The sequence below is a fragment of the Ascaphus truei genome, chromosome 1 (assembly GCF_040206685.1).
Source record: "Ascaphus truei isolate aAscTru1 chromosome 1, aAscTru1.hap1, whole genome shotgun sequence".
Classification (NCBI taxonomy): Eukaryota; Metazoa; Chordata; class Amphibia; order Anura; family Ascaphidae; genus Ascaphus; species Ascaphus truei.
The window spans coordinates 216,944,583-216,960,795 of record NC_134483.1 but is presented as its reverse complement, the minus strand read 5'-3'; the positions used below and the strand labels follow the sequence as shown (position 1 = coordinate 216,960,795).

Here is a 16,213-nt window from a genome sequence, read left to right as displayed (position 1 = left end):
GCAGGTCTTTTGCGCCAAATTCATGTAGCGTCACTGAATCTTGTGGGCGGGGAATCCCCTATAAGACCGCGAGTGTGAGAGACACGAATTTTCTCTTTGATAAAGGGCGCTTTAGCCTGAAACGCGTCAGAGTGTGTTTGTTTCCCCCTACATGTTCAAATAAATACTAGTTTTATCTTTATATCTTGGCACTGGTCCCCTTCTTCAGCTGTGCTCCGCATCAATCCTCGGATTTTTCTTCTACTTGTAATTTCTCTTCAGAAGGACTTGGAGAGACTGGAAACGTGGGCAGGTAAATGGCAGATGAGGTTTAATACAGATAAATGTAAGGTTATGCATTTGGGATACAAGAATAAAAAGGCGACTTACAAATTAAATGGAAATATATTGGGGGAATCCTTGATGGAGAAGGATTTAGGAATGCTTGTATACAGCAGGCTTAGCAATAGTGCCCAATGTCATGCAGTAGCTGCAAAGGCAAACAAGATCTTATCTTGCATAAAACAGGCAATGGATGGAAGGGAAGTAAACATAATTATGCCCCTTTACAAAGCATTAGTAAGACCACACCTTGAATATGGAGTACAATTTTGGGCACCAATCCTAAGAAAAGACATTATGGAACTAGAGAGAGTGCAGAGAAGAGCCACCAAATGAATAAAGGGGATGGACATTCTAACTTATGAGGAGAGGCTAGCTAAATTAGATTTATTTACATTAGAAAAGAGGCATATAAGAGGGGATATAATAACAATATACAAATATATTCAGGGACAATACAAGGAGCTTTCAAAAGAACTATTCATCCCACGGGCAGTACAAAGGACTCGGGTCCATCCCTTAAAGTTGGAGGAAAGGAAATTTGACCAGCAACAAAGGAAAGGGTTCTTTACAGTAAGGGCAGTTAAAATGTGGAATTCATTACCCATGGAGATTGTGATGGCAGATACAATAGATTTGTTCAAAAAAAGGTTGGACATCTTTTTAGATGGGAAAGGTATACAGGGATATACCAAATAAGTATAGATGGGAAGGATGTTGATCCAGGGATTAATCCGATTGGCAATTCTTGGAGTCAGGAAGGAATTAATTTTCCCCTTAAAGCTGCAGTTCAGTCTTTTTTTTATTTATTTTTTTACTTCAATAGTTTCATGTGGGCAATCTCTAATTACTTGAAGAACTGTATAGCTGCAAGTCAATTCGTTCTCCATGTATTGATCGGCGAAATTTGGTGACATAATTAGTGAAGGGATCTGTTTATATTCTGCTTCAGTCCGTCAGTGGAAGCTCATGAATATTCATGAGCATTCCTGCACTGACATGTGCTAGAGGGAGGGCAAGGCTGACAAAGGGGTGTGCCAGGGCTTGTGACAGGGCATGAAGGGGCAGTGACTTAGCACATGCTTGCTAAAATAGAATACAAGAAAATTGGTCTTTAAAAGTTGTTTTTTTAAAAACAGAAAATGCTAAAAGTATTTTTTCTTACTACAGAACTGATTTATTTAAAAAAAACACACATGCAGGATATTGACTGAACTGCAGCTTTAATGGGGTTTTTTGTTTGCCTTCCCCTGGATCAATAAGTATAGATATAGGATAAAGTATCTGTTGTCTAAATTTAACATAGGTTGAACTTGATGGACGGAAGTCTTTTTTCAACCTCATCTACTATGTAACTATGTAACTATGTAAACATGGTGTAGGGCAATTAATTTGTAATGAAAATAAGCCCAATATGCAGATCGTGCTCCCCATCACTTTGATGGTGGAAATTAGAAGAGGTTCATCATGGGAGAGAGAGGAGTAGAGGTGCATGAAAGCAGGAGGGAGAGAAGAGGCCGCATATCTGTGTGTGTGTGTGTGTATATAATGTGTTGTGCCCTTTTCCATGCCTACCATTGTGATGTCACTCAGCTCCATCCTGGATGGCATTACAGTCTCTTGGAGGCAGCAGTAAGTACTGTACTAAAGAGGCTCTAGACTACTAATAACTGGAAATGTTATTTTGTTATATGGAATGATAAACTAGTAATATTTCTATGCTAGGTCAAAATGTAATTCATCATTTCGTTTTGATGGCATTTTAAGAACATTTATATAGTATATATGTAAATGTATCAGTCATAGTGTAATCAGAAACATGAATGGAGAATATTCTCTCAGATAATGCAGGATCACTATGACTAAAACATCCTCTAGGGTTGTGCCCTACTAGTTAATATGTGTATAATGAGGTTATTGTTTTCTAAATATATGAATCATTCAGATGATCATATTTCTATTGCCTTCCTTTCTATAATATATCGTTTGAGCATAATAATTATGAAAGCCACCTAGTGACTATCTTAAACTGCAGGCAAACATTCACATTAACATTGTTAGTATGTAAAAACTAATACATAAATCCCCATTCCATTATTATTGTTATTAAAATTATCTTTTATGTACATGGCACCAACATATTCTGCAGCGCAGTACAATGTGGGGGAAAGGACAAGAACAAAACATAAAATACATACAATTTAAAATGTAATGAGCTCCTTGCTGCGAGAAGTTGACATTAACCCCATTTCCTCACTGAAGGGGTTAAGTAGACACGATGTGTAGGCATTATTGTATTTAATAGTCTGTTCCTGTTTTGTTTTTTTATGAGAGAGACAGAGAGACAGAGAGACAGAGAGACAGAGAGACAGAGATCTGTACCGTGTTGACTGAGCTTTAATATTCAAGAATGAATAGATGATACCATTCTGCGGCTAACGAAATGCTTTTATTTACTTACATACACACACACACACACACACACACACACACACACACACACACACACACACACACACACACACACACACACACACACACACACACACACACACACACACACACACACACACACACTCTCTTACATCACAAACATTCAAGGCCAATTTAACACCTCAAGTCATAAATCGCACACTACATAGGGGGGAAGGATATGCTCTGGTCACAGATAACATTCCTAGAGATCAGTGTATCATAAAAGTTCAAAGAAATAAAAACATTACGTTAGCCACAGAACGGTATCATCTATTCATTCTTGAAATATACATTCAATCTTGAGATGTACCTTGTGCATCTGTCTTGCCTCATGTTTTCTCCGTTGACCTTTATGAATAAACCAATCTAGAGACAATCTCCTGTAAATGGGAATCAAACGTAGCAGTCTTTAACAATCCAAACAAATTGGTAACAATTGACTGAAACGTTCATTTCATACAATTTATTCCTGACTGTTGGTTTCACATACATCAGTGTTTAAATGTCCATCCTTCCTAATTAGCCTTACATCAAACTAGTTGATATTAGAAAAGCCTGTATGAAAGTAAATTGAGTGACATGGTGTTTTTGAGATACATATATATATAGATAACTGAAGGGCAAACAGAGAACAGCAGTCAATAATTGAGTGCTGTTCTCTGTTTGCCCTTGGTTTAACTATTTTTGGGTACTTATGTCTATAGAACATGCACCACACCATACTTGTGCCAGTTGAGTGCCAGCTGTCTCATACAGTAGAGGCAGCGATTATTCTAACAAAAACAAGTGGCAATTCCCCAAAAGACCCAGGTACACCCAGGTACATTCTGAATACATGCCTTAAACTTTCCTTAAACTAGCCCCAGCATTTCTGCATTGATTAATGGCCTATCAGATTAACAGCGGGGGTCCCTGGCAGTCCCATTCAAACTGAATGGGACTGCCAGGGATCCCTGCTGTGTTAATCCTATGGGTCGTTAGTCAATGCAGAAATGCCTTAAACGTGCCTCAAACTAGCCCAGAACATACCCAGCACATACCCTGAATGTAACCAGGCTAGTTTAAAGCAAATGTTAGAATAAGCGTTGCCTCTACTGTATATATATATATAAAAAGAACAAAAAGCACTCCGTAATAATAGTCACTGGTGTGGGTGCAGATCCTATAATGAAGAATAAGCAATACGATACCGTTTGGAAACGAAATCAGCAGGCAGCACTCCAGAATTGAACAAACAAGTGTATTGAAAATAAACACAAAACCAACGTTTCGGTCCACCTTGACAAAGGTCCCATTCGTGGACCGAAACGTTGGTTTTGTGTTTATTTTCAATACACTTGTTTGTTCAATTCTGGAGTGCTGCCTGCTGATTTCGTTTCCAAACGGTATCGTATTGCTTATATATATATATATATATATATATATATATATATATATATATATATGTATATATTCACTTTTGTTCTAAATATAGGTTACCTACTTTTTGTTTTTTTGTATCATGTTACACACACACACACGTCTATATTCAAATGCAAAAGAGAGCGTCCTTAAACAAACACTCTGGTTACAAAAAATAGAAAAAATATGTATTCAATACAAGACAGGACAGCTTAAAAACACTATCACTAAAGTTCCTAAAAAAACTCCTATAAGTCCAAACAGAAAGCACATCTGAACACTATAACACAGAACTGTGAGATGCAAAAAAATGCAAGGTATTGTAATGGAATGAAATGGAAAAAATGCTAAAATCGCATCTTCCAGACTTTTATTGTAATAAAATCTACATGTATTGTAAACAGAAACCTGAATATTTTTTGTAGTGAGTAGGCAGGACTGGATGTTTTATATTTTACTTTTTTTCACAGGTGATGGCATCAACTGAGGAATTGACGATAGATGGCAGCTTTTCACCACAGGCTGGTACATCACAGGTCCATAGTATGCCAACGGCTCCGTCCCCGGACTCAAAGTGCTCCATTTGCATGGAGAGGTTTAACAATGTGTCCCACCTGGACCCATGCCGGCACAGATTCTGCTTCAACTGCATTCAGGAGTGGGCAAAAACCAAAGCTGAGTGCCCCCTGTGTAAGCAGCCCTTCCGCTTCAACTTCCACAGCATCCAGGCTGATGATGACAACAAGCAATACATTCTGAATGGTACCTTTGCCAGACCAGATGGTAACCGGTTTCAGTATCGCACCACTTATAGCAGTAACTACAGCATGCCCTTCCATCCCCTGACATACTCATTCAATCATACAACATTCACACCTCCGGACAGTAGAATTCTGTTTGATGGGAGTTCAAATCAGACATTATTGCAAAGGGGTGGAGATTTGCACCAGATGATACAGAGGTTTGCCTCCAGGAGACAGGCAAGTGCCGAGGGACAGTTTATGAGTGAGATCCAAGAGGAGGAGCTTATCAACTTCAGGAGGGCTCTGTATTACTCTGGAGTACGAGTCAGAAACATCCAGGGTGGAGGCCAGTACAGAGATATCTCTGCTGAGTTCATCCGACGGAATCCTGCCTCACTTCACCGCCTCGTGCCCTGGCTGAAGCGGGAGCTAATTGTCCTGTTTGGCAGCCATGGTTCCCTCATCAACATAGTGCAGCACATCATCATAAGCAATGTGACGCAATATGACATGGAGAGCAAAGCCTTTGTGGAGGACCTTAGGCCGTTTCTGAAATACCGCACCGACCACTTCCTGCACGAGTTCATCAGCTTCGCCCACTGCCCCTACAACGTCAAGGAGTATGACCAGCATGCCATTTACGACTGCCTTACCCCATCGTACATGGAAGGAAACCACTCAGACTCGCCCATCATCATATCATCTGATGAGGCGGATGCTAGGGAGCCAGATGTCCCCTCTTCTGCTCTTGGACTCAGCCAGACTCCATCTGATGATGAGATAAAGGCTATGTATTGCTCCAGAGTACGTGTCAGAAACATCCAGGATGGAGGAGGCTACCAGGATATCTCTGCTGAGTTTTTCCAACAGAATCCCATCTTCCTCTACTATCTCATGGCCTGGTTGAGGAGGGAGCTAATGGTTCTGTTCGACAGTGACGATTCCGCTGTCAACTTCGTGCAAGACTTCATCATGAGGAATTTAACACTCTACAAAATGGAGAGCCAAGCCTTCGTTGAGAAACTTAGAACCTTTCTGGTGCACCACACTGATCAATTCCTTCACGCGCTAATCGACTTCGCCTACTACCTCTACAACATCGAGGCATACGATGAGCCCGCCAGTTGCCACAGCCCTGCCCAATCATCCATCATCACCATATCATCTGATGAAGATGATGTTAGGGAGCCAGATGTCCTCTCATCTGCTCTTGGACTCGACCAGACTCCATGGGACAATGAGACACCGGGGACTTCCTATTCAACATTAGATAAAGCCACAGCTATCAACAATGCAACAACTCAGGTCAACATAAACATGGATTCCGCTGCAAGGATGGAAGATACCGAGGCAGTCGGCCAGCACAGCAATTACGGCTGCTTTGCCCAGTCATCCATCATCACCATATCATCTGATGAGGAGGACGTTAGGGAGCCAGATGTCCCCTCATTTGCTCTTGGACTCGGCCAGACTCCATGGGACAATGAGACACCGGGGACTTCCTATTCAACATTAGATCAAGCCACAGCTATCAACAGGGCAACAACTCAGGTCAACATAAAAATGGATACCGCAAGGAAGGAAGACACCGAGGCAGACGGCCAGCACAGCAATTGTGACTGCTCTGCCCAGTCATCCATTATAACCATATCATCTGATGAGGAGGACGTTAGGGAGCCAGATATCCCCTCATTTGCTCTTGGACTCGGCCAGACTCCTTGGGACAATGAGACACCGGGGACTTCCCATTCAACATTAGAGCAAGCCACAGCTACTGCGCCAACTACCATGGATAGCTCAGAAAGCTCGGATGAAGATCCCTCTATCAACAGGGCAACAACGCAGTTGGACATAAAAATGCATACCGCTGCAAAGAGCCAAGACAGAAGGTCATCTCCCCCTGCTTCATTCACGCAAGATAAGTGTGCTCTCAATGCTAGCCATAAGGATAGCACGTCAACTGACAAACATGGCTATTCTAAGAAGAAAGAGAAGAGAAAAAGGCCTGTCATCTCAGACGCTCACATGTCTTCGCCGGACATGAGAGAAGCCAGGAAAAAAAGGAAGCTTGCATAGCAGCTATGAAATTTCAAGATAGAGGGCACGGTCAAGGAGTTCATCTAGCAATACGAGCCATAACAATCAAAGGAGCCATTGCAGCAGGGACAGACCAAAACAAGGAGCTTCAGAAGTCCAGAGAAGAGTGGGCACAAAGGTTGGAGAGAAAGGAAAAAATCAAGGAGTAGAAACAGGAGCTTGTCCTGGAGAAACAGGACTGTCACAAAACAGTCAAAGCTCCAGGGAAAGTGACGGGTCCAGTTCTACAAGCAGTAACCGCAGCAGAGGCAGGTCACTGAGCCATGACAATGACCATCGATTTCCTGTCCACAGCTAGTTCTCCACCCGCTTCCCCTGCCATTATCACTATTGATAGTGACAGTGAAATACCAATGGTAAAGAACGTCTCCTGTGATGATCACAGCATTACCTTCCTGTCTGTTAAGAACCACTGCATTGACTTACAGTAACAAGTCTGGTTTGACTGGATTATTTTCGTGTATTGAATAAAAGTTAGATGTTATTAATTGTTTGAGATATCATTCTATAATTATTAGTCTTTATTTATACTGTCCCTCACTTTACTCGTGATACATGTGAGAGTGCACATTTCAAAGTAGGGCTTGTCTCTTTATTCTTTGGATTATGTAGCCAGCGCCATACATCAAGTGGAGAAGGGGCTGACACTTATTCAAAGGTTATGATATATCTTTAAGCAAGGGACACATGGATGCTGCCACGAGAATACTGGATAGTTTGAATTTTGACGATATCTTGAGCAGGCCTTCACTGCAATGTGCCATCTGCCCAGCGCTGGGTCCACCCATGGTGATGACACAGCATCAACTGAACCGCCTTTACCAGATCCTGAGTCTGCACAAGACAGATGCCATGATGTGATAGACAGGCACAGATTCAGTGATGCTGTGTGTGATAACAGGACTTCAAAAGAGCCTTGCTGATAAATACTTTGTCATTAATGCCTTAGAAAACGTGACATAGCATGTCATGCCAGGGAAAATGTTTTATTGGGTAGGGACTTACTTTTTATTCTGCCATTATCTTTCCCACCGTACTTGACTTGTTCATATATATTTTTTATATTGACCAAATTGAGGGAACACACTAGGCAAGTCATACAATATATTGCTGTAGGTGTGTGTGTGTGTGTAAGTGGGAGTGTGTGTGTAAGTGGGAGAGTGTATGTGTGTGTGTGTGTGTGTGTGTGTGTGTGTGTGTGTGTAAGTGGGAGAGATTGTGTATATGTGTGTGAGAGTGTGTGTGTGTAAGTGGGAGTGTGTGTGTGTGTGTGTGTGTATATGTGAGTGTGTGCATGTGTGTGTACACGTGGGAGAGAGTGTCTGTGTGTGTATGTGTGTGTAAGTGGGAGAGTGTGTGTGTGTGTAAGTGGGAGAGTGTCTGTGTGAGTGTCTATGTGAGTGTCTGTGTTTGTATCAGTAGGGGTAGCTGGCATCACAAAGCTGAAAAGAAGCCCAGCTAGCTAACCCTACATCCATTTAACTTGGCCACCTATGTAAGGCTTATTTCAGCCAAATGTATTTAATATCTGGGGGAGAACAGGGAATGTGTAATGCACTATGTATGTGAGAATATACTGTAGTGGCCACGGTTATTCTAACACAAACCAGTGGCAATCGCCAAAAAGACCAAGGTACATGCTGGATACATGCCTTAAACTTGCCTTAAACTAGACCCAGCATTTCTGCATTGATTAATGGCCCAGCAGATTAACAGCAGGGGTCCCTGGCAGTCCCATTCAAACTGAATGAGACTGCCAGGGACCCCTGCTGTGTTAATCCTATGGGTCATTAGTCAATGCAGAAATGCCTTAAACTTGCCTTAAACTAGCCAGGTTACACCCGGCACATACACAGAATGTAACCGGGTTAGTTTAAGGCAAGCTTTAGAATACTCGTGGTCTCGTCTGTATTTCAAAGCCTGTATTCTTTATTCCCTGTTACAATACTTCCCCCTGTTTAAAAAAAAGCTGGTATTGTTCTGTGATGTGATTTGGGAGTCAGCCCTGTAAAGTGTTAATTAAGAATCAGCTGAGGTTCCTGCAGATAAATGTGTATTAAGACAATGGTTGGGAGCATGGAGGTGTTACAGACATTTGGTGAATGTGAAAGAGTGGCCAGCTACCCTAGCCACTAAGGGGTATACAGTATAAGGAACACTGCTGGTCAGAGCAGGAGTTAGTTATCCCACAGGGAGAGAGTCACTCTGGGAAGGTGTGGAGGGCATGTGAGTGCATCTCAGAGCATCTGAGAAACTACCTGAGAGACAGAGAGTCATTCTGTGAAGGAGTTTGGATCTTGACAGTGACCAGCTGGAGATACATACTGCTGTGCGTGATTAGCACTCTGATATCCTGGATGAGAAGCGGACAGGCCAGGTCTTCTTGAAGCAGGTCCCTGCACCTAGCGAGGCAAGAGTCTACTCCCCAGGCCCCCAGTTGGTATTGTATCTTGTTTTGTACATCTTTGTTTTGTCTGCTGGCGTGCCAGAATAAATCCCATTTTATTCAGCAACTTTGTCCTGCCTGATGCTAGTGATCCCGGTGGTTTCGGTGTAAAAGTACTGGTCTCCCGTGTGTGTGTGTGTGTGTGTGTATGCTAGAGGGGATGGAGGGGAGAGGAGAGAGGAGAAGGGATGGAGGATGAAGGGGAGAGGGGATGGAGGATGGAGGGGAGTTTAACAGTCCATTGTTAAACTCCAAAGAACAAACAGTACGAAGATATTTAAGGCAGATGGGTAACAGATTATCAATATATATATATATATATATATATATATATATATATATAAGCAATACGATACCGTTTGGAAACGAAATCAGCAGGCAGCACTCCAGAATTGAACAAACAAGTGTATTGAAAAAATAAACACAAAACCAACGTTTCGGTCCACGAATGGGACCTTTGTCAAGGTGGTGCAGTTACAGGACAGAAGTGAACACATATATTTACCCCTAGAATACTCACAAATAACAGGCGCTGCAAATCAAGTTGATTGCACAGTGTGATGTCAGATGCAGTGCTGACCTTGGGTAACCTCAATGTGAGCACTCAGTACAAGGTGTACTTAGTAGCTCAATAGGAAATATAGTGGAAGCCACTGCAGGGGGATTAAAGTTCACACAGTGGCTCCCAAGCCAAAAGTGGTGTGTGTAGGCTCCACATGTATGTGTGTGGCAGAAGCCATAGAGCTGAACTGTGGTCCCTATTCACATTGCTGCAGTGTCACTTATGGGTCCACGGAAACAGCCACGTATTTGATAATAGTTCCACGAGTGACCAACAGCCTTCCACATCGTCATTTTAACATTTATATTTATATTTTTGCACTTAGAACGTTGGAATATTGATTTTTGTATGACAGTGCATGTCTGACCTTGATCTCATATGCAATTTGTGGTTCGCTTTTTTTCTGTTTGCCACATAAGTGACACTGCAGCAATGTGAATAGGGACCACAGTTCAGCTCTATGGCTTCTGCCACACACAATCAACTTGCTTTGCAGCACCTGTTATTTGTGAGTATTCTAGGGGTATATATATATGTGTTCACTTCTGTCCTGTAACTGCCCCACCTTGACAAAGGTCCCATTCGTGGACCGAAACATTGGTTTTGTGTTTATTTTTTCAATACACTTGTTTGTTCAATTCTGGAGTGCTGCCTGCTGATTTCGTTTACAAACAGTATCGTATTGCTTATTCTTCATTATAGGATCTGCATCCACACCAGTGACTATTATTACGGAGTGCTTTTTGTTCTTTTTCTATGATATATATATATATATATATATATATATTCCTGTATATTCATTTGCATGTCTTAGACAGGTCTGCAACCCTGTCTTTCACCATTATCACCCAGCAAACAGCACTTCCACTGCAGCAAGGGATTCTGGGAAATGACATGCAAATGAGCACACAGTGCCACTTTTTGTCTCATGCTCACATTACATGAGCAACCCTTAGTCAATGCATGCTGCTTTAAACACAGCTTTTAAGCAAGGACTTGGGAGATGCAAAGTCAGTTACAATCACTTCCACTGCAGCAAGGGATTCTGGGAAATGACATGCAAATGAGCACAGAATCCCTTGCTGCAGTGGAAGTGCTGTTTGCTGGGTGATAATGATGAAAGACAGGGTTGCAGACCTGTCTAAGACATGCAAATGAATATACAGGAATATTTACAGTTGCTTTATACTTTACTGTGGAGGGTTTTAGTCACTTTTTTTACCCACCATAACCTTAATAGTCGTGGTGATTACCTACTCTTATCTCATTTGAGCAAATGTCAGTAAGCCAACCTCACACTGATGAGACCCATCAAGGTTGAAACATGTCTGTGAGTGGGTTAACTGACTTTGCATCTCCCAAGTCCTTGCTTAAAAGCTGTGTTTAAAGCAGCATGCATTGGCTAAGGGTTGCTCATGTAATGTGAGCATGAGATAAAAAGTGGCACTGTGTGCTCATTTGCATGTCATTTCCCAGAATCCCTTGCTGCAGTGGAAGTGCTGTTTGCTGGGTGATAATGGTGAAAGACAGGGTTGCAGACCTGTCTAAGACATGCAAATGAATATACAGGAATATTTACAGTTGCTTTATGCTTTACTGTGGAGGGTTTTAGTCACTTTTTTTACCCACCATAACCTTAATAGGTGTGTGTGTGTGTGTGTGTGTGTGTGTGTGTGTGTGTGTGTGTGTGTGTGTGTGTGTGTGTGTGTGTGTGTGTGTGTGTGTGTGTGTGTGTGTGTGTGTGTGTGTGTGTGTGTGTGTGTGTGTGTGTGTGTGTGTGTGTGTGTGTGTGTGTGTGTGTGTGTGTGTGTGTGTGTGTTATATATATATAATTATATAATACACGCACGCGCACGCGCACACGCACACACACACCCCGCCATTGGTTGATTGAACTAAAGACACCTGAAAATCACAGGTTTATTTGAATGTCCAATCAACCACATTAAATTATTGCTTTGAAAATGTATTTCAAACAAGCATACAAATATAATAATATACTTATACTAAGAATCCTAACAATTTAATAAATATACTAATACTTGGAAAAAAAAATTATACGATTAAAAATACATTTAAATAAAATACAAAGGATCAAGGTCTGAATAAAAAAAAAATACTTGTCAAAGGGAAAAGCGCAACATAGTTATGTATATAACAGCTGGGGGGGGAAACTAATTCAAAGGGAAACACTAAACTTAAATCAATTGTAATATCAAGTTAGGACAGGAATTGATATTACTATATGGAGAAACCATAAAAGAGCAAGTTAGATCATATTAATGGATTAGAAATGCACCCAGGTCTATTTCAGCATTAAGTCCAAAAGGGACAAGGGTTTTCATAGTGTGTATCCATTTGGTATCTAATTTTGAGATCTTTTTAATATTATCTCCTCCTCTCCAATTTCGAGCAATTTTTTCAATTCCTTTACATAGTATTAGGATTGGCATTCTCTAAAATGTCTAGAAAGACTGCGCTGAAGCAGTCCTTTTTGAATATTAGTGATATGTTCAGCAAATCTTAGGAACAGAGGGCAGCTCGGGACATGGCCTCTTCGGCCAGGGCAGCCAAGAACCCATCTCAGTGGAAAGTTAGGACTGCTGCTGATGGAAGTGCACCCAAGCTTGCAGAGTTTAACCATGAGAGGAGGTTCTCTCAGTACCACCAGACTGGTCACACTGTCCGAGGACAGTCAGGGGCAATGTTCTCAAGCTGCGAGGTCAGTCACCGCCGTGCGACTTGCACACCCAGAGGAGCAGAGGGCAGCCGTTCAGCCAGCCCAGCCAGGGACACAGACAGGGGAATCTACACCTGCAGGCAGTGGAACAGCAGTGGAGACGGGGGGGCATCAGGGTGCAACGGTGAGGTTACAATCCAACGATGCCCGGCAAAAGCAGTTTAGTGTGGGCACAGCACTTGTCCAGTAGGTACCCCTGCCTATTGAGGATCTCACCATTCCTCTGCATTTGAGGCCACCAGATCCTGCAGTTCCTGAGGAGACAAGTAACCCCATGACACGAGAGAGCAGACAATATATCTAATAACCGGGCCAGATTGAACAAGATTAGGATACAGTAAATAGAATGAGTTTATTTCTTATGAGCAGAACAGTATGGACAGGGAATAGTTCCATGGGCGCCTATAAAATTTTACCACTATAAAGGATATACGAAAACCAAGCCTGTTGGTTGTGAAGATTGTTGATCCTCACGGTGGGCTTGAAAACAAAGAGAAAGCACAACACATAGCGTAATACTGTTGAAACATTAAACAAACAACATATAAGACAACATATAACAGCTGAATACTGAAATGGTATTTTTAGGACAATAAAATCATTTAATAACAATTAATATTTAATATAATGCACAATTTGCATGGACATATAGATTTAAGCAATTAAAAATCTGAATAGGTGGTTCAACTGCTCCGTAGCACCAATGTTGATGATAGCAATGCCTACTCACCAGATGGAATAGGTTTGCAGGCAGTGGATATTTTAGAGAGTATCCCCTCTCGTTTGTATGCTGCTCTCTGCTTAGCTGGCGTCTCTGTCTCAGACGTGCTTCCTGGAGCTGCAGGAGTCCCTGCTGATGAGCTGCACCCACGAGCCGACAGAGCGCCCACGGAACTATTCCCTGTCCATACTGTTTTCCTGACCAGGGGGTCAGGCTTTGTGTCCTAGGCAGCCCCTTATGTATAGTTTTAATTAATATATAAGGTAATAGTTACTACACCACACACATTGCGGTTAGCGCTACCTGTTTTGTTGTTTATGAGCAGAACAGACAATACATTAAGCAAATAACATTACCGAAATATTTACACTTACTGGGGTTGGATAATGAGATATTCAACCGAATAGCAGCTCATTAGTTTTTACAGGAATCAGGACAGTCACGTCAAGCACAGGGGTGAGGCTGCAGGCACCTTTAAAAGCTAAGGGACCTGGTTTTTAACATTAGCCGCATCCTATTTGCAATGAATTATCTTACACCTATTAGACATGGCCACGTATCATGGGAGAACTGATTTCACACTCCCCTGACAGCTCCAGACAGGCGCAGTGGACATTTGAGTAGCCCCACTTAGGAAACAGTGAAGTGGTTATCACCTAGTTGTGAGACCCGGTCTGCATATTCAAGGGGGTGAGTCATAGCCCCTTTGATCAGAATATAGCCTCACCTCTGGTGTTACTTATCCACAGGGGTCGGGAAGTATAGGACATCTCAAAGGACTTTAATTAATCCTTCCTTGCCTACACTTAGCATATCAAAGCCCCATTTGATGAGCCCTGTTCTGCCTTATCACATATAGCAGAAAGATATACAAGTTCTAAAATATAACTTCTGGTGGAGGAATATGTTAAATGCATGTGCAACCTTGGCTATATGTGTACTGTTCTCTCCAAGAATTAGCTGGCTAGCTTGTTCACCCGCTGAGATAGGATTTATATGTTACAACATTGCATTTCATATAAGCCTAACTCCTATCTCTTTAATGGGTAACCTTCGTGGCTTGCAGGGCGAGTGATCCGCAAGCCCAGCGCGACCATGCCTGGCTGCCAAGGACTCTCTGCCCGCTGGCTAGGAGCGAAAGAACGGGGTCGCTAGTTAGCGGGGAACGGGAGATTCAGAGTTAAATAGGTTTGAACTTGGCATGGGAAAAAATGGCAGCCGGTTCCAACGCGAATTACGATTCAACCGCAAGTTCAATTGGATAAATAGCCGGATGGGTTACTTCAAAGACGAAGCGAACTTCAAGTTCACCGCAACCACTTATTCAATTGACCTTGCGGTTAGCAGGGCAGCTTTCGAGGAAGGCTGTCGAGGAACACAATGTTAGTCTATGGCGCCATTGACTTCAATGGGAGTGCGCCATCTACTGAAGTAAAAAAGCGGCCCCCGGCAGGTTTCTAAAACTCCCATAGACTTCTATGGGCTGCAGGCTGTTAACCCCTGAGACATGGGTTAACTGCAGTTCTGACCCTGCAAACCGGGGCCGACAATGGGAGGGAAGGGAACACAGCATTATACACACAATATAGTCAACTCTTCCCCTCCCAACATGATTTATAAACATACAGGATTATAACACAGAGCTGCAGGGAGTTGCAGCCTTATTCTGGGGACAAAACAGATGTGACAAGTGAATGCAAGTTATTACCCAACACACATTAACCCCTTGTGTCCCATGCATGATTGCAGGGGCTGCCAGCTGGGTGTGACCCGTTTATTCAGGCCTGGCATATCCCTACATCATGACACCTCAGTCCGGGGCAACGCTCCCAGCGCCCGGGTGGACATACGGCGAAAGGCTGTATCCCCAGGTGAAGCAGATGGCAACAATGCAGCAGCTGTGGACCCAGATACAGCCAGCATCAGCAAATGGTTTTATTTTGCACCAAGGGGTCCCATACAGTCGGTCTGGGAGTCCCCTGCAACCAGGTACTCCCGACAGCTTGATAGGGTCTGGCCCAGGCACCTGTACCTATGGACAGGGGTGCTGGTGAAGGTACAGGGAGAGGATGCTCTCGTGAAACCGGTCACAGAGAGCCACAGTTGGGCAGTTGCCCTGGAACTGGTGCAGTCAGCACTGATGCCCACTATGATGGTTTACACTCCTCTACATTGGGAACCCCCATACGCAAAGGACCTCGGAGGGATAAGGCAGGTATACCGACATATACCTCCATGTATGTGTTTTTTCCACACTGTGACTTATGTTCGGACGGTGTGACCCATAGGGAACTATCAGAGTGCAGTGAGGTATACCGGGAGGTGAAGCGGGCAGATGCAGATCTGCTTGTGGACCCGGGTATGTGTTTGGACTGGGCCACAGCCCCAGGAGCTCTAGCTAAGGTAGATGCAGCAAGGGACCAGGTAGTGGTACCTTGCAGGTATAGGGTAGGCTCTGAGAAGCAAGGGTAGGCCGCTCCCCGGCTCGCAGCTCCCCACTGTGAGTGGAAGCGAGGGGGGTTAGGGAGACAGAGGGTCCCCATTAGGGATAGGCCCGGGGGGACCCCGTGGACTGATTGCCTGATAGATCCAGGCGGTCAGCAGCCCCCCAATCGGACTGAATACAGTGTTATGATGGGGAGGGACAGGTTAGACAGGAAGGTCAGAGACAGGCAGCAGTCCACTAAGGATTTAGTGACTGGCTACA

The 16,213-nt window shown here is 43.1% G+C and overlaps 1 protein-coding gene across 1 annotated transcript; it reads left to right on the top strand.

Annotated features, from left to right (window-relative positions):
• The first annotated feature begins 4,670 nt into the window (after positions 1–4,670).
• On the top strand, positions 4,671–7,016 carry LOC142492768 (E3 ubiquitin-protein ligase Topors-like). Its single transcript, XM_075595788.1, has 2 exons — positions 4,671–5,622; positions 6,571–7,016. Exons 1-2 carry the CDS (start codon positions 4,671–4,673, stop codon positions 7,014–7,016), a joined length of 1,398 nt encoding a protein of 465 aa, XP_075451903.1.
• The last annotated feature ends 9,197 nt before the right edge of the window (positions 7,017–16,213 follow it).

Excerpts from the sequence above, each read along its gene's own strand:
- LOC142492768 (XM_075595788.1), top strand. The coding sequence starts at position 4,671 with ATGGCATCAACTGAGGAATTGACGATAGATGGCAGCTTTTCACCACAG. Across the intron at positions 5,623-6,570 it reads CATGGAAGGAAACCACTCAG|AGTCATCCATTATAACCATA; the intron begins ACTCGCCCATCA and ends ACTGCTCTGCCC.